Genomic DNA, 25676 nt, shown 5'->3' with positions numbered 1-25676 from the left:
CTACTGGGGAGGAACTGTATATATATTGTTGTTTATTCGTTCAGTCGCTTCCAACTCTTCGTGACTTCATGGACCAGCCCACGCCAGAGCTTTCTGTCGGCTGTCGCCACCCCTAGCTCCCCCAAGGTCAAGTCTCCTTTGCTGGAGGTATATATATTACACAGACTGAAATGGGATGGCCTGTCATCAGCAGTCACTCACATCCTGAGATGGCCTTTGAAACAAGAAAACTGCCCAGTGTTACTTCAGAATAGCAGTTTGTAAAGAATGAAATTGGCTTAGTGATTAAAGCACTAGTCTGGGCCCCAAACTCCAGCAAAGGAGATCGTTACCTTGTCGTGGTGCTGGAGCTTGAGCACCTCAAGGATGCCATGAGCTAAACCGTGAAGGGACACCCAAGACAGGAAGGTCATGGTAGAGAGGTCAGACTAAATACGATCCCTGGGGAAGGTAATGGCAATCCACCCCAGTATTCTTGCCATGAAAACTAAATGGATCAGTACAACCAGAGATATGTCGATATACCATCGGAAGATGGGACCCTCAGGTCGGAAGATGGTCAAAATGCTACTGGGGAGGAACAGAGGATAAGTTCAACTAGCCCCAGATGTGATGACGCAGCTAGCTCAAAGCCGAAAGGACGGCTAGCGGCCGACGGTGCTGGTGGTGAACGACGAATACGATGTTCTAAAGATCAACACACCATAGGAACCTGGAATGTAAGATCTATGAGCCAGGGCAAATTGGATGTGGTTATTGGTGAGATGTCAAGATTAAATATAGATATATTGGGTGTCAGTGAACTGAAATGGACTGGAATGGGCCACTTCACATCAGATCACGACCAGATCTACTACTGTGGACAAGAGGATCAAAGAAGAAATGGAGTAGCCTTCATAATTAATAATAAAGTGGCTAAAGCAGTGCTTGGATACAATCCAAAAAATGATAGAATGATCTCAATTCGAATTCAGGGTAAGCCATTTAACATCACAGTGATCCAAATATATGCCCCAACCACAGATGCTGAAGAAGCAGAAGTAGATCAGTTCTATGAAGATCTGCAGCACCTACTGGATAATACACCAAAAAGAGATGTTATTTTCGTTACAGGAGACTGGAACGCTAAGGTGGGCAGTCAAATGACATCTGGAATTACAGGTAAGCATGGTCTAGGAGAACAAAATGAAGCGGGACATAGGCTGATAGAATTCTGCCAGGACAACTCACTGTGCATAACAAACACTCTCTTCCAACAACCGAAAAGACGGCTTTATACATGGACTTCACCAGACGGCCAACACCGAAATCAGATTGACTACATCCTTTGCAGCCAAAGGTGGCGGACATCTATACAGACAGTAAAAACAAGACCTGGAGCTGACTGTAGTTCAGATCACGAACTTCTTATTGCACAATGTAGGATCAAACTAAAGAGAATAGGGAAGACCCACAGATCAGTTAGATATGAGCTTACTAATATTCCTAATGAATATGCAGTGGAAGTGAAGAATAGATTTAAGGGACTAGATTTAGTAGATAGGGTCCCGGAAGAACTATGGACAGAAGTTCGTAACATTGTCCAAGAGGTGGCAACAAAAAATGTCCCAAAGAAAAAGAAAACCAAGAAGGCAAGATGGCTGTCTGCTGAGACACTGGAAGTAGCCCAAGAAAGAAGGAAAGCAAAAAGCAACAGTGATAGGGGGAGATATGCCCAATTAAATTGCAAAATTCCAGAGGTTAACCAGAAGAGATAAAGAATTATTTTTAAACAAGCAATGTGCGGAAGTGGAAGAAGACAAAAGAATAGGAAGGACAAGAGACCTCTTCCAGAAAATTAGAAACACCGGAGGTAAATTCCAGGCAAAAATGGGTATGATCAAAAACAAAGATGGCAAGGACCTAACAGAAACAGAAGAGATCAAGAAAAGGTGGCAAGAATATACGGAAGATTTGAATAGGAAGGATAATAATATCGGGGATAGCTCAGACGGTGTGGTCAGTGAGTTAGAGCCAGACATCCTGAAGAGTGAGGTTGAATGGGCCTTAAGAAGCATTGCTAATAACAAGGCAGCAGGAGACGACGGTATCCCAGCTGAACTATTTAAAATATTGCAAGATGATGCTGTCAAGGTGATGCATGCAATATGCCAGCAAATTTGGAAAACACAAGAATGGCCATCAGACTGGAAAAAATCAACTTATAACCCCATACCAAAAAAGGGAAACACTAAAGAATGTTCAAACTATCGGACAGTGGCACTTATTTCACATGCCAGCAAGGTAATGCTCAAGATCCTGCAAGGTAGAATCCAACAATTCATGGAGCGAGAATTGCCAGATGTACAAGCTGGGTTTAGAAAAGGCAGAGGAACTAGAGACCAAATTGCCAATATCAGCTGGATAATGGGGAAAGCCAGGGAGTTCCAGAAAAACATCTATTTCTGTTTTATTGACTGTTCTAAAGCCTTTGACTGTGTGGATCATAACAAACTGTGGCAAGTTCTTGGTGGGATGGGGATACCAAGTTATCTTGTCTGCCTCCTGAGGAATCTGTATAACAAACAAGTAGCAACAGTAAGAACAGACCACGGAACAACGGACTGGTTTAAGATTGGGAAAGGAGTATGGCAGGGTTGTATACTCTCACATTACCTATTCAACTTATATGCAGAACACATCATGCGACATGCTGGGCTTGACGAATCCAAGGCTGGAGTTAAAATCGCAGGAAAAAACATTAACCATCTCAGATATGCAGATGACACCACTTTGATGGCTGAAAGCGAGGAGGAGCTGAGGAGCCTTATGACAAAGGTGAAAGAAGAAAGTGCAAAAGCGGGGTTGCAGTTAAACCTCAAAAAAACCAAGATTATGGCAACCAGCTTGATTGGTAACTGGCAAATAGAGGGAGAAAACGTGGAGGCAGTGACAGACTTTGTCTTTCTGGGCGCAAAGATTACTGCAGACGCTGACTGCAGCCAGGAAATCAGAAGACGTTTACTTCTTGGGAGGAGAGCAATGACAAATCTCGATAAAATAGTTAAGAGCAGAGACACCACACTGACAACAAAGGTCCGCATAGTTAAAGCAATGGTATTCCCCGTAGTAACCTATGGCTGCGAGAGCTGGACCATAAGGAAAGCTGAGCGAAGGAAGATAGATGCTTTTGAACTGGGGTGTTGGAGGAAAATTCTGAGAGTACCTTGGACTGCAAGAAGATCAAACCAGTCCATACTCCAGGAAATAAAGCCAGACTGCTCACTTGAGGGAATGGTATTAAAGGCAAAACTGAAGTACTTTGGCCACATAATGAGAAGACAGGATACCCTGGAGAAGAGGCTGATGCTAGGGAAAGTGGAAGGCAAAAGGAAGAGAGGCCGACCAAGGGCAAGATGGATGGATGATATTCTGGAGGTGACAGATTTGACCTTGGGGGAGCTAGGGGTGGCAACGGCCAACAGAAAGCTCTGGCGTGGGCTGGTCCATGAAGTCACGAAGAGTCGGAAACAACTGAACGAATAAACAACAACAACATCTAAAAACCAAGTCTCTAAAATGCCTAGATGGTCTTAGCCTCGAGCCAAAAAGATAGAAACGGAGAGGTCAGGAAGCCTCCTGGGGGTGGGGGCAGCATTCCATAAACAGGGCGCCACAACTGCAAAGGCTGCCTCTCTTGTAGCCGCCCTTTGCCTAACTTCCTTCGGCGGGGGTCACCCAGAGGAGGACCTCCGAAGATGACTTAAGGATCCAAGCAGTTGCGTGTAGGAGGAAACAGTCCTTTAGATACTCTGGTCCCAAGCTGTTTAAGGCTCTAAACATCAATAACAACACTTTGATTTGGGGCTGGAAACTGACCGGAAGCCAGTGCTGCTAATATCACAAGATTGTATCAACCAGTCCCAGATAGTACTCTATCAGCTCTCTTTTGAACGAATGGAAGTTTCCAAGCCATCCCCAAATGTAGCCCCACATATGTGTTGCAGTAATCCAACCAGGAGGTTACAAGACTGTGGATAACAGTCACCAGGCTAACTCTGTTGGGTTGATATACCAGCTGCTACCCTAAGATGATAAAAGATGCTCCTAGCCAGTGAGGCCACCTGGGTCCAGAAGCACCCCCCCAACACCCTAATATTTCATGGGGAATGCAACCCCCCATCCAGAACAAGTTGAACACAGTTCAGCTAGGCAGATGAATCATCTACTAACAGTATGTTATTTACTGGCCCTAATCCAGTCCATTACGCTGCTCAGGCACCAATTCAGGACATTCACCACCTTATCTGGGTTGGATGAAGACAAGAGGTAAAGTTGGGTGTCATCTGCATATTGATGACACTTCAACCCACATCCCCAGATTATCTCTTCCAGCGGTTTCATGCAGATGTTGAGTAGAATTGGGGATAAAATTGAGCCCTGTAGAACCCTGTGACATCGTTGCTCTGGAACGGGGCAGTAAAGCCCCAGCATCACTTTCTGGAAATAGCTATCCAAGGAGAAATGAACCATGATGGAGGCGTATCTGGTGTTCCATTGGTGTTGTGGGCCTTCCAACAAATCAGAGAACCCATGACATACTTATTCAAATTACAAAAAGGCACCCAATATGCCATTAGTTTTGCAGTGACACTACTTTTGTCAAACCACTTGTTACTGTTTACACAGCACTTTGAAAATATATACATTGGATAAGTGCTATGCTCAGCTACTTTCAAAAGCCTCTAGAACGATGTTTCATAACAAACTAATTTGTTAACTTGTATACTTGCTGATGCTCTTACCCAGAGACAAAATATTTTATTTTTTTAACCCAAAACACACCTTTTTCTATCTTCATATTTGATAGACAGTAAGAGCAGAATCCTATACATGTTTAGACAGAAAAAGTCCTACAACTCCCAGCATCCCTCCAGCCATGTAGAAAAGTGATGGGTTGAGAACTTGTGTCCTTCTTGTGGACAGGCCACTGCTGTTTGAGCACTGTGTAAACAGAATGCTGGACTAGATGCTTGATGTGATTCAAGCATGGCTTACCTTACAAGCTTAACAAACATGTGAAATGTTTTTTAAAAAAACTTTTTGGTAAACAATAAGGTTATTATATTGTATTCTTAATGTTTAATAATGTTACTACTGATGGATTTTAATCTATTTTCTCAATTTTTTTAGAACAAATGTGACAGGCCTTCTCTGTGGTGGCATCCATTCTCTAGAGGACCCTCCCTCGTGCCTCCTGAAAACATACCTTTTTACACAGGCTTTCCCTGGATTTTAATGTAACTGGTTTATATTGCCTTTTTAATGTTTAAAATGTGTACTTGTTATATTTTACGGTTTTTGGTTGTGCAATTCCCACAGTTTCGGCTGATGGGCAGTATAAAAATGTAATAATAATAATAATAATAGTAATTTGATCCACAGCTGCAGAGTCAAATTGGTTGAAATTAAAATAGAAATGTGCCTGGATTTTGCAGGATATAACCATTCCTTCTTCAAGAGAACATCAAAAGAAACTGGAAAAGGAATAGCTTGGTCTGCAGGAAATCTTAGGAAATGTCAAGTTAGTACCTGCAGGTCTACTGTTCTTATGTCGGTGGAAGCAGCAGATTGACAGATCTTGGTGTTCACTATAGAGAGGCGGGTACACAGCCTTCAAAAGAAAACTAGGAAGTGTTCTGTTGGGAACAAGAAGTCCTGTTTGTCACTAGCATCTGTACATTTGATCATTCATGCCCTTCTCTGGAATCTGAATTTTCTGAGTTACAGTGATATCTGTCTGAGCCTTTAGATTGAGCAACACTGGTGTGGTGTATAAGGGATGAAACTCAGGTAAAGCCTCCTCTTCAGAAATCAGCATGCATCCAGTTTTAAAATCTTTTTAATAGTCTTTCTGGGCAAGTCTGACATGGGGGGTGGGGCAGCATCTGAATACATGTGACATGTCTCAGGTTGTTTTTGAAGTATGGATCTCCTGGCTACAGGCCATACTGCTCCTTGCATGCCTGGAATATGAGCTGCGGTCCCTACTCCTACTCCAAAACAAAGGACAAAAGGCCCTCCAATAAAGGAAGAATTATTCACCGTCTTCTGACTGAGGCACTAACATCTGTCCCAACAGGGAGAGACGTTCCTCCTTCCCCATGGTAAAGTAGAACCTTCTTTGTAGGGCTCATATTGCCAAGAAAAAGGGTGCAGAAATCTCCTACACACTACCCCTCTGGATCTTAGTCACTCCAGAGGGGAGTTTTCTTCCTTACTCCATGTTGCATCACTCCACAAGCCTCTTGTGTTAAGGGGGTGGGATTGCAATAGATTCATTCAGGGCCTGGAGTATTACATGTTCAGCAGGTTCTGGACCCAAGCTGCATGCACCCCGCCCCTCAGGCAGTCAGGTGGGGGTAAAGCAAAGAAACTTTTGCCTTTGTTTCTTCTTCTTTCTTCTCTCTCTCTCCCTCCCTCTCTCTCTCTCTTTTTCTCTCTCATACATCTATTACCTTGAAGGGAAAAAGAAAGCTAAAATAGCTCTGAGAGATGTTCATAAAAAGTCAACTTCCTTCTCAAAGTCAGGAGAGAAATTGGGAAAAATGAAAGGAGAACCAGTCCTCTGCCAGTTCTTCAGGTTGTTCTTGCCTACCCAGTTCAAGCGGAAGACGTTATCCTGATACAAGAGTAGGGTGACCATATGGAAAGGAGGACAGGGCTCCTGTATCTTTAACAGTTGTGTAGAAAAGGGAATTTCAGCAGGTGCCATTTGTATATATGCAGCACCTCAAGAAATTCCCTCTTCAGAACAAAAGTTGAAGCTGCAGGAGCCCTGCCCTCTTTTGTATCTGGTCACCCTAACAAACGACTGGTGTGCCTCCACAGAATGTGAATCCCTGCTATGCAATATCATTAACCAAAATAAAGTTATATAAAATTTCTTACAATAGAAAAGATTAATACTTCTGTATATAGTCTTGCAGTCTGTTTAGCAGTAGAAATAGCAAAACAGATTAAAAATGACGAAAAACATGGCTGTGTTTTGTTTTTCTTCCAGTTGTTTGTTTTTATGGGGAACTGAGAAAGCAAAGTAGTAAGGAATGCTGAAACAGGGGCGCCCGGAAGAGTTTAAACATCTTCTGCTAAGCTGTTCAAAGGTCAAAGCTCACTGGCCAGGCACACTGCCTGGGAATTGTTCCCAAGTCCTTCAGCACCTCCTCCTGTCATCAACTGCTCACATTTTCTTCACTATAAAATAGTATTCATGCTTACAAAGTCTAAGTATTTTTGTTACATATCTCATTTTCGCTATTTCTTTAAATAAATATTCTCTTAGTCAAGAAAATACTGATTTATGAGTAGTGTTCTTTCTGGCAATGATAGTATTAAGCCTGCAGCACCCTCTGCTGACCATCCTTTGTAACAACATATAAAGTCAATTAAAATGTATACAGTCTATGTTCAATAACTAGGCAAAGCAAGATTTTGATATAATGTCTTTATAGCCACAGACTAAGGAGCAAATCCTAATGGCTTCCTTCCTAGGAGTTACAAATAAAAATAATTTATTGGGGCCATGATCCAGGGAGCCTCTTTATACATGTGACAGCCACTCCTCACACTAACAAAGACACATTTCAACCTTTCCTGAGTTTTGTGGGTGGCTTGTTGGGTTGCACACTAGGCTGCTTTTCGGAAAGAAACAACTTAGAAGCTCCAGTGCATGTGTAGAGTGTGTCACATGGCCTGGTGGAGTTGAATCAGTATTATTATTATTATTATTATTATTTATTTATTTATTTATATAGCACCATCAATGTACATGGTGCTGTACAGATTGGACTGCTTTCAAATTTCACCTCAACTTTAAACTAAGTACAGGATTTTTGACAGCTTGATGTCTTCCTAGACTCAGCCACCCATCTCTAAAACAGAAGTAAACCATGATATACCACTACTGACAGCCGGTGCAGTAATTAGAGTGTTTGACTAGGACTGCAAAGACCCTGGGTTAGATCCCCATTCAGCCATAAAGCTCACTGGATGACGTTGGGCCAGTCATTAGCCCCATTCAGAAGACATCTTAAACCATGGCTTTTACCACAGTAGTTAAGCCAGAAAGCTGGGCCGTGTTCAAAAGACACCTTAAACCATGGCTTTAAGCACAGTGACTAAGACAAAAAGCTTTATTCACCATGGTTAAAGCCATGGTTTAAGGTGTCTTCTGAACATGGCCCAGTTTTCTGGCTTAACTACAGTGGTAAAAGCCATGGTTTAAGGTGTCGTCTGAACAAGGCCATTGACTGGTTTTGGACATCACAATAACCCACAATGGGTTATTTGGCCAAAATAACCCATTTGATAACCCACGGTCTACAGACTATGTTAATTAACCCATCATGGGTTATCGTGTTGTGTGACAGTCCCAATTTGGTCACCTACAGAATTGCTTGGCAAGAGTGGTCAAAACCTCTCCTTCAGCTTTTCAAAATAAGCTACTGTATTTTATTAACCCATCATGGCTTAAAGTGAAGTTTAAATACAGCCATTATATCTCAGTTTAACCTGCCTCACAGGACTGTTGTGAAATTAAAATGGACAGAAGACCAAATATGCTGCCCTGAGCTCTCTGAAGGAAAGGCATGATACTAAAGTAATTTTTATTATTATTCTGGAGGCAAACAAGACCAATTGTAAAAGCTGACTAAATGCTTTATAGTTAATAAAACCCTAGCATGGGTTAACGGTATTTCTGACAGGATAAAAAGGTATGATTTGACCTCAAGGAATCAAAAACACCCCCAAAAATTATTTGCAGGTTGCAGCATGATTTTATTCTTTTTTTATTTAGAAGGAAGTACCAGGAAACTCAATGGGCCTTCCTTCCAGGTAAGTCATACCATTAGAATCCTTGCTTTTATAATAGCTTCAATCACCATAGTTTTAAAGTAGAAGGAGCCAGTCTCGTGGGGGAAATTGCTAGGAAGAGCTGTCACTTAGGCCTTAGCTAGACCTAAGGTTTATCTCGAGATTATCCCGGGGTCATCCCTGCCTGCTCCCGGGATATCCTGTGTGTCATTTACATGAACAGGGATGATCCCGGGATAAACCTTAGGTCTAGCTAAGGCCTTAGAGTATGTTTGCACCAATTTGAATGCACACCAGTTTTTCTTGAATGCAGGGCTATCCAGGCAAATGATACAGAGTTATGGCATGTTTTCATTCTGTTCCTGTTCTCACCAATGGGGAAAGTGGAGAATACCAAATCTAACTGTTTGTGGAGCATGATCACAAGTCAAGCATTCCCAAACCTCTAATTCTGCAACACCTGTTAGGTAGGGAAGGATTAGGAGAAATCACTAATTAAAACATGTTCTGCATACACCTGCTGCCTGCCTGCCTAGTATAATCATGAGGGGGAGAAATAGAATCAGAGCATTGAGAGATGTGGCTGCGAAGACAGCACTTCACAAACCCTTGCTATAACTGAGCTGTGCTTTTCTACACCGCCAAGGAAGGAGAAGAAAGACAAATCTAACCCTGACTGTCAAACCCTTATATGTAGCTCAACATCACCCCCTAGAGAGTCTAGAATGTCAACACCATTGCAATAGCAGCTACAGAGCCCTAAAAGTGTAAAAATTATCTTGCAAGCTAGATTTAAACTTCCTGCTCTCTAATGCCCTGGGCACTGTTTTTTTCCTCATTTAAAACAAATTTAAAGTTTTTTTCAGGTTGTTTGTCCAACCTGCTCTATGAGGTTGTTGACCTTCTTGATCCAAGAAGATTCCTGCTGCACTTTGACAGCTCTATGACATACAGTTATGAAACAGGTGATGTTCCTATCATGGAGCTTAAGCCATAAAGAACATTGTATCAGCTCCGCTACCATCTGTTGAGCCACTCACAGAAGCCCTGCTGGAGTGGGTTGGTAACCTTACACATGTCTTTTCGTGTCAGGATCCACTGCATCCCGGATGCTGTTCAATAAAGGCTACAGCTCTGCCTTCTGTGCGATTTCTTGTTGGTAGGTACTCATAGGTACTCACCTCCAGCCTAGTATGAGCTGGCCTCAAGATGGGACTCAAGGGATGGGGCAGGGAACTTGCTGGTCTCGGAACTTGTGACTCTCCTCTCTCTGTTAACTCAGGTTCCCTGGACTGCTAAGAGGCAGGCTTCTCAGAGTGCTGAAACTGGATGGGTGCTACTGCCAGGGTTTTTAAGCAATCAGCTGGCGGGGCTGGGGAAGAGTGGACAGGACATCCTACAGGAGGGGAAATGAGGCCTGCTGGGATGCTACTTGGCAGGGCTGGATTATTGGGCAAAATGGGGGGGAGGGGTTGGTCATATGGATTGCCAAGCAGAGAGATGGGCCAAAGGGGCTGGTTGATCATACAGTGCTGTTCCCGATTACCTCAGGTATGCACAAGTATGGAATTCCCTCCTTACATTTCCTAGTATGGGAATGTATGCTAAATTCAACCCTGGCATTCTAACTGGTTGAATTCCTGCCCCATGCGGAGTATGAGTGGTTAGGGAATGGCTGTGAAGTGTCAAGTTCAGGTAGTTTCTCCCTGGTGGGGCTCAAACTCACACCTCCTGTTTCCCAACAATGTGGCCTATGTAGTGAGCCACTGGAAGCTTCTGTTGTCAGTGCATGTCTATGGCTGCCCTTGTTGCGTGTCCCGGCCCCTCCCCTTTCTCTGCCCAGCAAAGGAGTTTTCCACCCCACCCCACCAGGTGGGTCTTGAACTCTTCTAACAGGAGGGCTATCTGTCTTCGCCACAGGTATCCTGCCTAGGGAGCTATCGCAGTCCAGTGTTGTGTAATCTGTCCTTCCCTGTCTTCCAAAATGGTGTTTGTGGGCATCCTAAGGGAACTCAAAGCCCTGCCTGTAGGACTGGGATAGCAGTGTCATTGCTGCCTGTGGTACTGGGACTCATGGAGAAGGGGTGCTGAGGTGTTGTTGTGTTTGCTGGGAGTCAGGAAGCAATGTTAGAGGGGTGGGTATCCTTATCGTGAATTCATTAGTTCCCTTCGTGTGTGTGTCTCACTGGCACAGCCCCAACTGGCAGAACTGGAAATGTTGCCATCATCACGGAGGGCATTTGGTGCTGTTTTTGCACCATTTGAGGATTTTCTGAGCCATGTGATTACCCTCCCTTCCAAGCTGAAGACATATAAGATATGGCAATTCTTTCATCAACAAGCTGCAATTTATTCTCCCCAGTTCCCCAATGTAATTGGGATATAGGATTGCTCTGATAGGCTGCAATCCTATACACAGCTGCCTCAGAGTAAGTCCTGCTGAACTTAGTAGGACTTACTTCTGAGTAGACATGTATAGCCTGGCACTATTAATATGCTTTACAGAGAAAGCAAAAGGCACAGAGTTGTTTACAACAGTTTTCAGTTATATGTTTATAAAGTTGTTTATAATTGTTTCGATATATGTTTCTGTGTATGTTGTATGTTTTTGTGATTTTAAATTTTGCATATTGTTTTTAATTGTTTTAATCTTATGTGAACCACCCAGAGAGTTTTGGCTATGGAGTGGTATAGAAGTAATAGTAATAGTAGTAGTAGTAGTAGTAGTAATAGTAGTAGTAGTAGTAATAATAATAATAATAATAATAATAATAATAATAATGTCTTACAAAGATAAAGAACTTGGTAATACAGCCTGAAATGAGTTAATACATAGCCACCAAAATGCAGCCAAGTAAACTGCTATATGAAATATTAGTGTAAACATTATCTCCTGTAAGGGAATCTAAAAAAGTTTAGTAGGAAGGCCAGTAAGTCAAAATACTAATGTAAGACTTAGCATTTATATAGCATTTATTTATCCCCCCCCCCCACCTGGAGGCTTTAAAAGCAAGGCTGGAGGAGAAGAGAGGTGCTGCTTCAGGGGGAGAAACGCTGTTCCACCAAGGGTGAGCTATTCCACCTGCTCCCCTCCCCCCCACCTGGAGGCTTTAAAAGCAAGGCTGTGGAGCTGAAGAGAGGCGCTGCTTCAGGGGGAGAAACACTGTTCCAACCAAGCTTTCTTTTCTTTTTATCTGGTTTGTTTTGCTGTGAATTTGTATTTAGTATATTTTTGAGTATTATTGTGATGTTGCTGATTAGTATATTGTTAAATATTGTTGTAGTTCTAATTTTTGTAAACCGCTCAGAGAGCTTCGGCTATTGGGCGGTATAAAAATGCAATAAATGAAATGAAATGAAGGACTTTCCCCCTAACTGCTTCACATATATTATTTTAGAAGTTCTTACAATAAAACTGTAGGCAAGTATTATTATCCCCCATATTGCAGTTCTGGGAGGGGGAATAGCAATAGTGGCTTATTTAAACTAGAGACTGCCCAGTTCACAGATTGCACTCTTAATTATTCCACCACACTACATCAGATGTAGTATATTAAACTGTAAGTCATAAGCTTAATTCAAAACTATTCAATTGTCATACACTTTCAGTTTGGTGCAGCATCCTGGCTTCACGTCTCCCAGAAGTTGCATCATGGTGTCCAACAATGCCTGATTTGAATTAATCAGGAATTCACGACCACATGCTAAAGCAGCAACATCTACAAAAGAGAACGGAAAATAAAATCAACACTACACTTCAAAAAGAAAGAGTTCCTATTCAACTCAGTTTTTTAATCTAGCAGCAATACAATACTGAAAAGTTTGTAATAGTTGAGAAGGCTGTGAATTAGGGTTCTGGAAAATAATCCCCCACAAACAAATCTTCATGATGCACTGAGTTCTGGCATCTTATTTCACTGTTACACTCTCTCCCCAGGGAAATATGCATGACCTTATCACTGCTAGCTTTTAAAAGAACTCTGAAGATTCATATATTTCAATCTGCATTTGTTGGTTAAAAATCATTTGCTGTTGCTGCAGATGAAAGCCAGTGTGGTGTAGTGGTTTGAGTGTTGGACTAGGAATCGGGAGATCTGAGTTCTAGTCCCCATTCAGCCACGGAAACCCACTGGGTGACTTTGAGCTAGTCAAGGACTCTCAGCCCAACCTACCTCACAAGTGAGGATAAAAGTGAGGAAGTGAGTAAGATTATGTATGCCACCTTGGGTCCCTTAAGGAGGAAAAAAAGCAGGATATAAATGTATTATTATTTATTATTATTTATTTAGAATATTTATATACCGCTCCTCATTGAAAAAATTTCAGAGCGGTGTACAAGGTAAAATGAAAATAAAAACAGAATAAAACAGTTAAAACAAAATTTAAAAAGAAGCAAAAAACAACAACAGAAATCCAAGGCTGCATGTTAAAGAAAGGCTTCTTGGAATAAAGATGCTTTCAGGAGGCGCCGAAAGGAGTACAAGGTTGGAGCCTGTCTGACCTCCAGAGGCAGGGAGTTCCACAGGAGGGGCGCCACCACGCTGAAGGCTCTTCCCCTGGTGGATTCCAATCGGAGGATGGATCTAGGTGGAACCACCAGGAGCAGGCCCTCGGATGACCTCAGTGACCGGGCAGGTTGGTAAGGGAGGAGGCGCTCTCTCAGGTATCCTGGTCCCAAGTTGTTTAGGGCTTTGTACACAAGTACAAGAACCTTAAACCTGGCCCGGTAGCGAATAGGCAGCCAGTGCAGTTCCCTCAGCAGAGGAGTTACATGCTGGAAAGGGGCAGCTCCAGACAACAGCCGAGCTGCAGCATTCTGCACTAGCTCCAGCTTCCGGAGCAGCTTCAAGGGCAGCCCCACATAGAGCACGTTGCAGTAATCCAATCTTGAGGTTGCCAATGCCTGTACCACCGTGGTCAAGCTATCCCTGTCCAGGAGAGGCCGTAGTTGGCGAACCAACCGAAGATGGTAAAAGGCACTCCGAGCCGTGGCGGCTATTTGAGCCTCCAACGACAGAAATGGGTCTAAGAGTACCCCCAAACTACGAACCTGTTCTTTCAGAGGCAGAGCAACCCCATCCAGAACAGGCAATGAGCTCGTCTCCCGGACTCGGGAACCACTCACCCACAGGGCTTCCGTCTTGCCAGGATTTAGTCTCAGTTTATTGGCCCTCATCCAGCCCATTACTGAGTCTAGGCACTGGTCCAGGACTTGCACAGCCTCACCTGATTCAGTTGTCACAGGGAGATAGAGCTGCGTGTCATCAGCGTATTGATGGCATTTAGCTCCAAATCCCCTAATGACCGCTCCCAACGGCTTCATATAGATGTTAAATAACATTGGGGACAAGATGGTGCCCTGCGGCACTCCATAGCTCAATTGCCAGGAGGCCGAGGACTGGTCACCCAATGCTACTCTCTGAAAACGACCCCGTACCACTGTAAAACAGTGCCTCCGATGCCCATCCCACAGAGTCGATCCAGGAGGATACCATGGTCAATGGTATCAAAAGCCGCCGAGAGATCGAGCAGGATTAACAGGGTTGCATTCCCCCTGTCCCTCTCTCGATAAAGGTCATCCATCAGGGCGACCAAGGCTGATTCAGTCCCGTAACCAGATCGGAACCCAGACTGGAATGGATCTAGATAATCAGTATCCTCCAAGAGTGCCTGCAGTTGCTCCGCCACAACCCTCTCAAGTACCTTCCCTTATTATTATTATTATTATTATTATTATTATTTATATAGCACCATTAATGTACATGGTGCTGTACAGAGTAAAACAATAAATAGCAAGACCCTGCCGCATAGGCTTACATTCTAATAAAATCATAATAAAGCAATAAGGAGGGTAAGAGAATGCACCAAACAGGCAGTATAAAAGTCAGAACAATTCAAGTTTTAAAAGCTTTTAGGAAAAAGAAAAGTTTTTAGCTGAGCTTTAAAAGCTGCGATTGAACTTGTAGTTCTCAAATGTTCTGGAAGAGCGTTCCAGGCGTAAGGGGCAGGCGAAGAAAATGGATGAAGCCGAGCAAGGGAAGTGGAGACCCTTGGGCAGGTGAGAAACATGACATCAGAGGAGCGAAGAGCACGAGCGGGGCAATAGTGTGAGATGAGAGAGGAAAGATAGGAAGGAGCTAGACAGTGAAAAGCTTTGTAGGTCAATGGTGCAACGGTGGAATCAGTTACCTAGGGAGGTTGTGGGCTCTCCCACACTAGAGGCCTTCAAGAGGCATCTGGACAACCATCTGTCAGGGATGCTTTAGGGTGGATTCCTGCATTGAGCAGGGGGTTGGACTCGATGGCCTTGTAGGCCCCTTCCAACTCTGCTATTCTATGATTCTATGATTCAACAGGAGAACTTTATATTGGATTCTGAAGTGAATTGGAAGCCAATGAAGAGATTTCAGAAGCGGAGTAACATGGTCAGAGCAGCGAGCCAAGAAGATGATCTTAGCAGCAGAGTGGTGAACAGAAACCAATGGACTGATGTGAGAAGAAGGAGTGTTAGCAACTGGGCGGTAGTTGCCTAATACCATTGAGTCCAGGGTGGGCTTCTTCAGGAGTGGTCGCACTACTGCCTCCTTAAGGACAGCAGGGATCACCCCTTCCCGGAGAGAAGCATTTGTGTTCAGTTTTAATTGTAACTGTACACTCATCTTTTATAATATTGTAAACCACCTTATAAAGGCAATGCACCTTAAAAGATGGGTTTAAAATCATCATCATCATCATCATCATCATCATCATCATCACCAAATAAATAGTTAATGGATTTAGTCAAAAAGTTTTACATGATGGAAGTGATGAATTGTATTAGCAGGGCTATATTTATTATTAATTTAAAACATTTACTGCTTATTTATATTAATTTCAAAACTAACAAAGCTATAAGCATCCAAACAACCATTAAAACATATTAGAAATAACACAGCAATGAAATCCATATAAACACCAAATAAGAAAGCAGTTAATTTTCAAAAGGTAGCCAAATATTTTTTTTAGGTTTTGCCTGCTTTTGGAAAGTTGACAGAGAGGAGGCTGTACAGATGTTGGCAGAGAATTCCTCTTCAACATAGGGGCTGCTATAGAAGAGAGTTAGCCTCCTCATAATGTGGAATTAGAAGTAAGGCCTCATTAAAAGCTCTTAAATGCTTGGAGAGCTCATAATCAAGAATCAAGCTATTTAGGGCCTGAAAATAAATTGGGTTTACTTTTGATTGTGAGATTCTTAATATGAGATTCTTCATTCTTTCAGAGATTCAATTGCTAGGAATAACAAGCTACAAAAATGTATCTTCCAGAACAAATGCATTCTGATTGGCAAACCCAGAGCAAGAAAATTATTTCCCACGATTAGCAAGATTTCTCTGAAGCCCATAAACATCTGCTCTACAGAAAGTTTTGGCAATTAAATACCATCTGATTTGTCAGTTCATTCATTAAGATTGCATAATATTTCACATAAATAGGACACATATTCAGAAACATGTATTTACAAAATCTACAGAGGGCAGTTGCTGATTAACATTTGGAAATTTTAGTTGATACATAACTATGACCTGATTTGCACATAATGCTAACCCATGGTTTATGAAACTCATGTTGTATTCTGGGTTGTCATGATGAATCCAGTCATACTAACAAACCATGATTTGTTAACCACAAACAATCCAGAAAGATGAGTTGTTGTTAGTTTGTGAACTCTGCATTGCTTAAACCATGGGTTGTCATTGGCCCATTCAGAAGACATCTTAAACCACAGCTTTAACCATGGTGATTAAGCCAGAAAGCCATGTTGTGTTCAGAAGACACCTTAAACCACAGCTTTAACCACAGTGACTAAGGCTAAAAGCCTTAGTCACTGTGGTTAAAGCCATGGTTTATGGTGTCTTTTGAACATGGCCCAGCTTTCTGGCTTAACCACCGTGGTTAAAGCTGTGGTTTAAGATGTCTTCTGAATGGGTCCAATATGTGGGAACTCAGAACCATGGGCTGTTCATGTGTTGTTTCACAAGGCTACAGAAGCAACGGGCAAGTGTGATTAAACACAAAAACAAACAGCTGCTCTACATGCCATTACTACAGCACTGCAAAGGCATTTTGGATACAGGGAGGAAGCCGGTGAAGGAAGGAAACAAACAGCGCAGTGCTTGAAAAAACAAACGTTTGTTTGTTTGTTCATCTACCATACTGAGCCTGGATAAGGCAACAAATTATGGTTTAACCATGGGTTAAAAAACCATGGGCTAGCATTATGTGCAAACCAGGTCATTGTGGACCCACTGTGGACAATCATATCATGCTAACAGCCCCACTGAAGCAATGTGCCTAACCCCCAGCTGTACAATACCTTCTCCTAGAGACTTATAATGTTTGCAGTAGAAGACACAAATAACAAAAATCAATAAAATATCTATCTCTTCATAATTCTCTCATATTTACTAAATTTATTCAAGTCAAGTTTTAAACTATTTCTACTTGTCTTAGATCTAATATATTCAATTTAAAACCATGCACAAGAAGAAATTTAACTTCAACTTAATGTCAGAAGCATAGTATGCAGCCTAGTATATTCCTACTGAACCAGGGTCCAGGTCTATTTCATTAGACTGGAAAGAAGAAGTGTTTATTTATTACCTAATCAAGTGTTGATCTGAAAGTCACAATGATTACAGACATATTAAGAGTGTATCCAAGCAGGACTTCATTAATATGCTGGTCAATTTCTGTAAATATTACAACTAAACTACAAAAAGTTAATCTAAATAAAATAAACTCAGAATAAACATTTTGAAAGTTTATTACTTTTTAAAAGATAAAGGAAAACTTAGATGAAGTGCATTTGATTCTTGGTAGTAACTTACTTGTAATGATCCCTGCCAAACCTAACACAAACTGACTTTCATCAGAATCCATATCCTGTTGTTTAGTATCTTCACTTAAAGATCGCACAAAACTCTCCATCGTTTGTCCAGCAATACTAAAGAACTTTACAGCTTTACTCTGGAAGTTCATGAGGAAAAATTACTATTTTATGGTTACAAACCTACAAGTTTCTAAACAATGGTTAGGTTTTTCAATAGGTAACATCAAGTAAATGTGGGGATATATTCAAGTAAATATGAGGGTGTGATGTGCACAACACATTGTTCTCTGTACTAAGCCAAAATTTCTCTGTAACGACAAATGTTTTCCAGTGTCGTTAAATTTCTTAACAACTTTAGCAGGAATACAAACTGTTTAACTAGGGAAATGGTGTGTATAATCATTTCAAAACAAGGCAACAGGTTTGTAGGATTAACCAATGTTCTCTTTAGATGATAGTCAATGCATAAATCAACTATGTAAGAAGAACCGCAGTTGAATTCACATGTGCATGTTTAGTTTTTATTCTCCAGATAATAACTTCCAGGGGGGTAGCTGCATTAATTTCTTCCAGCAAAACCCAAGAATCTTGTGGCACCTCAAAGACTAATATATTTATTATGGCATGAATGAACCTATACAATAATAAATTAGTCTTTAAGGCATCACAAGACACCTTGTTGTTTCTGTGTAGCGGACAGCATCTTAGGAAAAAGAGTCGGGGGAGTAAAAAAAAGTGCATGCACCAAGAGTGCCAAACTGCCCAAATTGTGAGAGGCAAATCAACAAACAAGATAATCACATAATTACTGTTGCACAATTATACTAGCTCAGAATTTATTGTCCTACACGTAGCAGTTGGGAAATGTTTTCAATCTGGAAAAATCTAGTACATACCATGAATTTGTATTTTAAAACAAAGGCCAGATTATAACTATCATGATTTCATAGATCAGTTTTTTAAAGAATTTATTTAAAAGCAATACATTTTCCCTAGGAAATTTTATTTAGGAGTTTGGATATTTACACACAAGGCTCAGTGACTGAACAGTGAATATACATGTCTACTCAGAAATAAGCTCCAGTGAGTCCCATTGAGCATGTCCCATTGGTAACAGTAGGATTTCTGACTTTTTCCTACAACATTCACATGTTCCAAGCAAGAACAGCAACACATTTTTGAGAAGTTATTACTGGAGTGAAAAAGAAAATGAGAACCACAGAGAAAACAATTTATTTCATGTTATAATGAAGTGCCACTATGGACTGCCACCAATTTTTTTTTAACCACATCTAAAGGGGTTAGGAGATGTTTAAGATGTGAGTATGGGGAAATAGTATCCAAAGCAGCCCTCACTTCATGGTGTATTTTGAGGAAAATGTATTAGAAGGGCAAAAGACTTCCACCCAGTTCAATCAGAGAAGTATATATAAGCCCTATCTACAGAAGTGAATCCATAGATTTGCATGTGCAATGGGCCTTTTTATTTGCATTCTTTAAAAGCAGCTCAACACATATATTGCACAAAAGTTTTAAATCCCCCAAATTAAAACCAACTTGTGAAACAGCAAGAGCTGAGGTTTTAAGGATGAAACAAAGATGTACCTAAAAGGCCTCTCTGGATTGGGAAAAGGATTCTTAAATTTCTTTTGAATCAACTACATTAAATCATAACCAGACTGTACGGATGAAGAATGGTGCAGCCGTATTATGGTACAATGGGAAACAAGTAGATTATACAGAAATTCAGTCATATGACAGGAATTTTGATGTCCATTTAATGGTTAATGACTATGAAGTTTTCTATAGTAAATATTGGGAATAGTGTCTCTTACCAAAGTGGCTAAAATCGTAGCAGTTAGTAAAAAGCAGTCCCCTCAACTCTCCTATGTCTGCTTGACAATGAAGCAAAAAAATAGTTTCTGTATATTTCTGTAGCTGCACAGGTTGTACTGCCACTTCATATACAAAATCAGCTAAAATAAGTGTCAATTATTCCTAAAGATGTCTTTTGAGTTCTTCACCTCTAAATATATCTACTTAATATTCTATGTTGTCAGCTCAGTTTGGTCTGAAATTGGGTAAATATGTTCAACTACTAGCTTTCTAGAGACTAGATCATAGTATTTAGACTATCAACTGCTGTGTGCTGATCCTAACCAGACTGACAAAACCGGTCAAGCTCTTCTTTTTAAAAAATGGTTCTAAGTCAAAGCTGTCATTTATCTAGAATACCTAATGAATAAAGACTTACGAATTTACTGAACTTACACTTCCTAGGATACTTTTAACTGCTTCTTCATTGCTGGAGACACTCCATAATAATGTGCATACTGCAGCACCCATTTCTGTACAGTATTCAGCTTGTTGCAATAACTGTTGCTTTGCTTCTTTCAACTGCTGTCGAACAGTTAATTTTTCCTGCAAGTAACCAAACGAAATATGAAGATTTGACTGATACTGGAGGACATTATATTGTCCAGACAGTCCTAATTAGATGTCCAAAAAAGATATCCAAAAAGAATGTCCAAAAAAACCCTTGCCTCTGGTGGAAAAGAACTGCTAAGAAACTGCAGAATCCTCTCATAGCTGCAGGTTACTAAATGTCTGCAAGGGCCAAATTAAATATGATGGCAGCAGCCAAGTTTGTTGTTCACATTTGTCCAGAAACATATAAATGGAGAGTAGAAGTCTAACTCTAACAACTAAAACAGCAGACAGCCGAGGGAAGCTGGATGCTCTCCCACCCTACCTCTGCAATCTGTTGCACGAAATCATGTTTTTTCCAACCCAGCTCTGACACTAAAAGCAAGCTGGGCAGCTGGGCTGAAAGAAAAGTGTCTGGGATGACAGAACACAGGGAGGAAAGTAGGGGAGAGTTCAGCTCCGTTCACTTGTGTGTGCTCTTTTTGATGTTAAAATTAGATTTCCACTTCTTCCCTCTTTATACATGAACAGGATAGACATATAAACAAACATAGCTACCATCATCAAATCTAGTTTGGACCGAAGATAATAAAACAAAGATAATGTATCAGCTTCTAATTGTATTAGTCTTTTAAAATCTCCAAAGCGCTTTTAGAATAGAAACTAGTAATTCATTATAGATTAACGAAAATAATTCAATTCTACTGATTTTGGTTGCTTCTAGTTCTAGATCACTATTATATTTTTGAAGGCTTGATACATAGCAAAGGCTTCAGTATATTAATCAGTAGTTCTTCAAGCTGTTCCCACAGCTTCTATGTCACCAGTACAAAAAGTCATAATCAAAAGAAAAGAATTTTCTGGGTGATTACATATAGAAAGATAATAGCAATATGTACTCAAACAAGTCTTTCTGGTAACTTAGTGATGGCAAAATTTGTGCTTGCCATCAATGGAGCGCCCTCCTACAGGGAAGAACAAGGTCTTGCTTCTGATGTCACACCGACTGAGTTCTGCAGTCTTTTTGAATATTCAGTTCTCAATTGGGCTGATCGGGGGTTGCTACATGACATCCAAACCCAAACACTATAAGTTAATGCTGGGTTAAACAATCCACAGTTAACCTAACTACTAATTGTAGGTTAAGTGTGAGTTGTTTAGCCCATGATTAAACTATAGTGTCCAGCTTCAGATGTCACAACTCCAATTGGCCCAATCAGGAGTTGAATATTCAAATAGCCACAGCACATGCCCAGCATGTGGTGCAGCAAATCATGGCTGAATTAATTAACTCATGATTTGCCATTGTTATGTGTGAACCAGGTAAGATTTATTTTTGAGTAGAAATAGGACTGCAATGGAGCTTCCCAAAATAAGGACAATTACACGTATAAATTAACTGAGTTATGAATGAGTGTCCTCCCTACCTTTCTTTCTCTCATACAATCTGCTTGGGCTGCTTCCAAGCGAGCTTTATAGTGTTCACAATCAATTCTCAGTTGCTCAAGTTCATGATCTTTCTTTTCTACAACTAAAATACAGAGGGCCAAGTGAAATGATACAAAGCAGATTAAGCATTCCCAAATACTACAACATACAACCCTGAACTAATCAACAAACAATAAATATAACATGTCCAGAAGAAAAAGATGACAAAGATGGTGAGTTGCCTGGAGACCAAGTCCTAATAGAAAAGGTTAAAGAAGTTGGGTATGTTTAGCCTGGAGAAGAGATGATTAAAAGGTAATATATGACAGCCATCTTCAAATATGTGAAGGACTGTCACAAAGAGCAGGGTGGGCAAACACTTCAGGCTTATTAATCTACTTTATTTTTTTACTAGAAATCCAAGATCCACCAACCAGAACCTGGTGCAAAAAAGCATGTACTTAAAATTAAAAGAATTCTGAACCCAGGAATTTGAGTACCAGGACTGAATGAAACTCACAGTCCTTCCACACAAAAACCCACTCCCAGTTACACCAACTTTCAATAGTATACAATTAGGTGGGGGAGTAATTTTGATACAGCTTCTGTTAAACATTTGGGAAGCAGAAACCCTTGGAGATCTACTACATATCACCCAGAGATCTACCCACCCCTGACATAGAGGACAGAGCAAATTTCTCTGTTGCTCCAGAAGTTAGGAGCCGAATCAATGGCTTCAAATTGCAAGAAACGGGATTTTTACTAAACATGTCCCAGTGGAACATACATATCTTAGAAGGTCACCTATCAGGTATGCTGCAGGAGCAGATGTAAATTTGAAAGGCAGCAAAAAAAACAGGGGGGGCAGGGGGCTTAACTCTTTCCCTGTCTGCTATTTCTTCACTCCAGATTACCTTCAGATCCCAAGATGATTTTGCTAGAGAAGACTGGTCCATCAGGCACAGTAACCTTTAGGGCCTAAAACTGAGGCATTTACTTGCCCCCCTGATATTTCACATTCCACAACACAACCCCCACCATCAAGGCGTTTTCGTGAGGAAAAAAAGGTAACATCAAGGAGGCTTTACACATGTTTGTTATATTTAACTTGCCCATCAATTGTGCTGTTTTTTCAGCCACTTCAAAAACAATATTCATCACCACCACTAATTACGCTGTTTTGATAGCATTATTATAGTTAATATAACAGAACTCACTTGTTTCAACAGCATCCAATTTCTGAAAGCTCTCTAAGACATCCCCATTCAATATTTTGGGCAAAATGTCATGCATTTGCATCACTTCAGTTGTCAGTCTCTCTAAAGCTCTCTTTCTGACTTTAACAAACTCCCCTTGTGTCTCAGCTTTCTGCAACAGAGCAATAACAAAAGCCTTTTAACTTAAACTTTAATGTTACTTTTTACTTTGCAATGCACTCCCTCAACAATTAGTATTCCAATTTTACTTAAAACAGATTGGCCACAATCCTGTGCACTGTTATAAGTTTAGAAGTCCCTTATTTTTTAATATTATTTATTGGGATTATGTTAAACCAGTTTAACCAGTTTCCCAAACTGGATGCAATGAAAATGTTGTTTAAGAAACCTCTGAAGTATTGAATTATTAATGAGATAAGCACTTGTTTAACCTTGATGAGTTCAAGCCAAAAAGATACCTTGAAACTCCCAATTTCATCCCATGTTTCCGCTTCTGGCTAAACCATTTGCTCTATGGCTACTCTGTGTAGTGCAGCTGGTCTCTGTTTTGCTTGTGACACCCTGTATTCCGGGGTTAAGTAGGCGGGGGATTATGATTATGCATATGATTAGAAATAAGCCATTAACGGGGAGGTGATGAGTTAAGTCAGAAAAGCCTAGATTTTTAAATTTAAAGGGAAGCTGCTTCCGAGCAACTCTCCCTTAGCACCGATAATAATGTTAAAGAATTTCCCAGAGGATCTAAAGGGTAGATTATGTAAAATATTAAAAGAGAAAAATAAAATAAAATTAAAGGATTGGGTAAGAGATATTAAAACAAGAGAAGATATGGAAAATTTGTTAAAGGAGAAGAAGCTATCTTGGTTAGAATATGGTCAATTAGAACAATGGAATAAAAAGTGGATTAAAGATAATAGAATGTGCAGAAAGATGACGAGGTTTGAAGAATTAGTAGTAAGTAAGGAGAAAGGAAAAGGAGGTAGTATAGTTTCAAAAGGATTAATGAGTGAAATATATAAAATATTGTTAGAGAAGGAGTTTAGAGAGAATACAGAGAAAGTGATTTGGGAATCAGATTTGAAGATACAAATAGGGCGACAGAGCTGGGAGGGACTATGGAAACAAAGAGTGTTGAGAAGTTTATCAGTAAGAATAAAGGAGAATTATTTTAAAATTTTATGGAGGTGGTACCTAACCCCGGTTAGATTGAACAAGATAAGTGATCAACATTCAGCAAATTGTTGGAGAGGATGTGGGGAAAAAGGAACGTATTTACATATGTGGTGGCAATGCAAATATGTACAAAGATTATGGAAGATGGTGTTCTCAGAAATTGAAGAAATAGTGGGAAGGAAAATAGAACAAACACCAAAAATAGCATTGCTGTCACTATTTGAAGATATAAAGTGTGGAAAAGGAACTATAGAGCTGATATCGAGTTTGTTGGTTGCAGCACGATTGATGATAGCTAGGAACTGGAAGATCCAAGGGGAATATTCTATTGAGGAGTGGTATAAAGTAGTATGGGATATAGCCATTAATGATAAACTGACATGTAATATTAAGTGGAGAAAAGGCGTAACTAAAATAAATGAGTTCGAAGGAATTTGGAAACAGTTCCTAGTGTTCGTGTTTACTAAGGGAAATGGGAAACCACCATCAGAAGAAACGATTAGATTTTGGACTCAAGAATGATCCCGAGGTGGGGGGTGCACTTTTATGTTAAGAATGAAAATGTTGTAGTGTGATAAGGTATATGTAATAGTTTTTGATATTTGTACTCAACAATTATTCAATATGTATGAAGCAGATATTTGATGTATTTCTTTTTCTTATTGTGTTTGTTTCAATTATATTTTGGAAATGTTCATTTATGTTTATATAGTGTTGAAAATGAATAAAAATTATTAAAAAAAAAAAAAAAAAAAAGAAAAGCCTAGATTTTTGAACTAGGGTCAGCAAATAGTATTATGTAATCCTGGGGAGGGATAAGGACAAAAGCGTCCCTTGAAAAATCTTTAGTCTCCATGACTTGTGGCAACTACAAAATCTGTAGATAGGAGTAGCTGAGGTTTCTACATGAAATGTTTCATTAATGCATGGGTGTTGTTCCTGTTTTATTTTTTAAAAGAACTGTGTATTTTATTATAGCTCCTGACGAAGGAGAATACGTCCAAAACGTTGAGCAGAGCATTTTTGGATTTTAAGAATAAAATAGTTTTTATACGTTTATCAAGCACCAGAGTTGATTTCTCTTTTTAGCATCTATACTAGTCTTTTGGCACAAGACGGTCGCCACATTTTTTGTTTTAATAATTCACTCTTCTAGTGTAGCCATCCTCCACACAGATACACAGCTAAGGACATCCCTGGGTGGGTGTTTTAAAGATCCACGGCATCCATAGTTCCTTCCATCGTGCAGCCTAAGGGAAAGGGAGGCCTCCCATGCCCACATGCTGGGAGAGGCGCTGGAGACGAGAACGGAGGGAAACGCGCCTCAGGCGGAGAAACGGGGCGCTGTTGGGAGGCGGAACCCAACCCTGCCCCCTTTCTATACAATTCCGCGGCAACGAACCGAGTCGCTTCCCTCCTCCCGCCCTGAGGGGGAAAGACTTTGCCCTCACTCCGAGCACCGCATTAAGCAGCGCGCGGCTGGCGGTGCTGGGAGCGGATAATAGCGTCAGCGCCCCCCCCCCCCGCGCTACCTGCGGCCCCTCCCCCCAGCAGCACGCGCTGCCGCCACTCGCGCGCTTCATGACCGCGGCAGCCGAGGAGCGCCAGGGAGAGAACTCTGCGCGGCCCCGCCTCTCAGGCAGCCACACACCACGTGGCCTTCGCCCCGCGATGGAGCTGGAGGAGGGAGACCGTAGGGCCTCAGGGAC

General features: G+C 41.0%; 1 protein-coding gene across 1 annotated transcript in view; it reads right to left on the bottom strand.

Annotated features, from left to right (window-relative positions):
- Nucleotides 1-22943, bottom strand: part of HSF2BP (heat shock transcription factor 2 binding protein) — a 30723-nt gene extending 7780 nt beyond the window's left edge. The window contains exons 1-5 of the mRNA XM_063126573.1: nucleotides 22795-22943; nucleotides 21577-21680; nucleotides 19994-20143; nucleotides 17721-17859; nucleotides 12455-12572 (exon numbers count right to left, since the gene is read on the bottom strand). Of these exons, the coding sequence (XP_062982643.1) occupies nucleotides 12455-12572; nucleotides 17721-17859; nucleotides 19994-20143; nucleotides 21577-21680; nucleotides 22795-22876 (593 nt within the window). The 5' untranslated portion in view covers nucleotides 22877-22943. The remainder of the gene's footprint in view (nucleotides 1-12454; nucleotides 12573-17720; nucleotides 17860-19993; nucleotides 20144-21576; nucleotides 21681-22794) is intronic.
- Nucleotides 22944-25676: the final 2733 nt, after the last annotated feature.

The sequence above is a fragment of the Elgaria multicarinata genome, chromosome 5 (genome assembly GCF_023053635.1).
Source record: "Elgaria multicarinata webbii isolate HBS135686 ecotype San Diego chromosome 5, rElgMul1.1.pri, whole genome shotgun sequence".
Lineage (NCBI taxonomy): Eukaryota > Metazoa > Chordata > Lepidosauria > Squamata > Anguidae > Elgaria > Elgaria multicarinata.
This window is presented reverse-complemented; position numbering and strand designations above follow the sequence as displayed.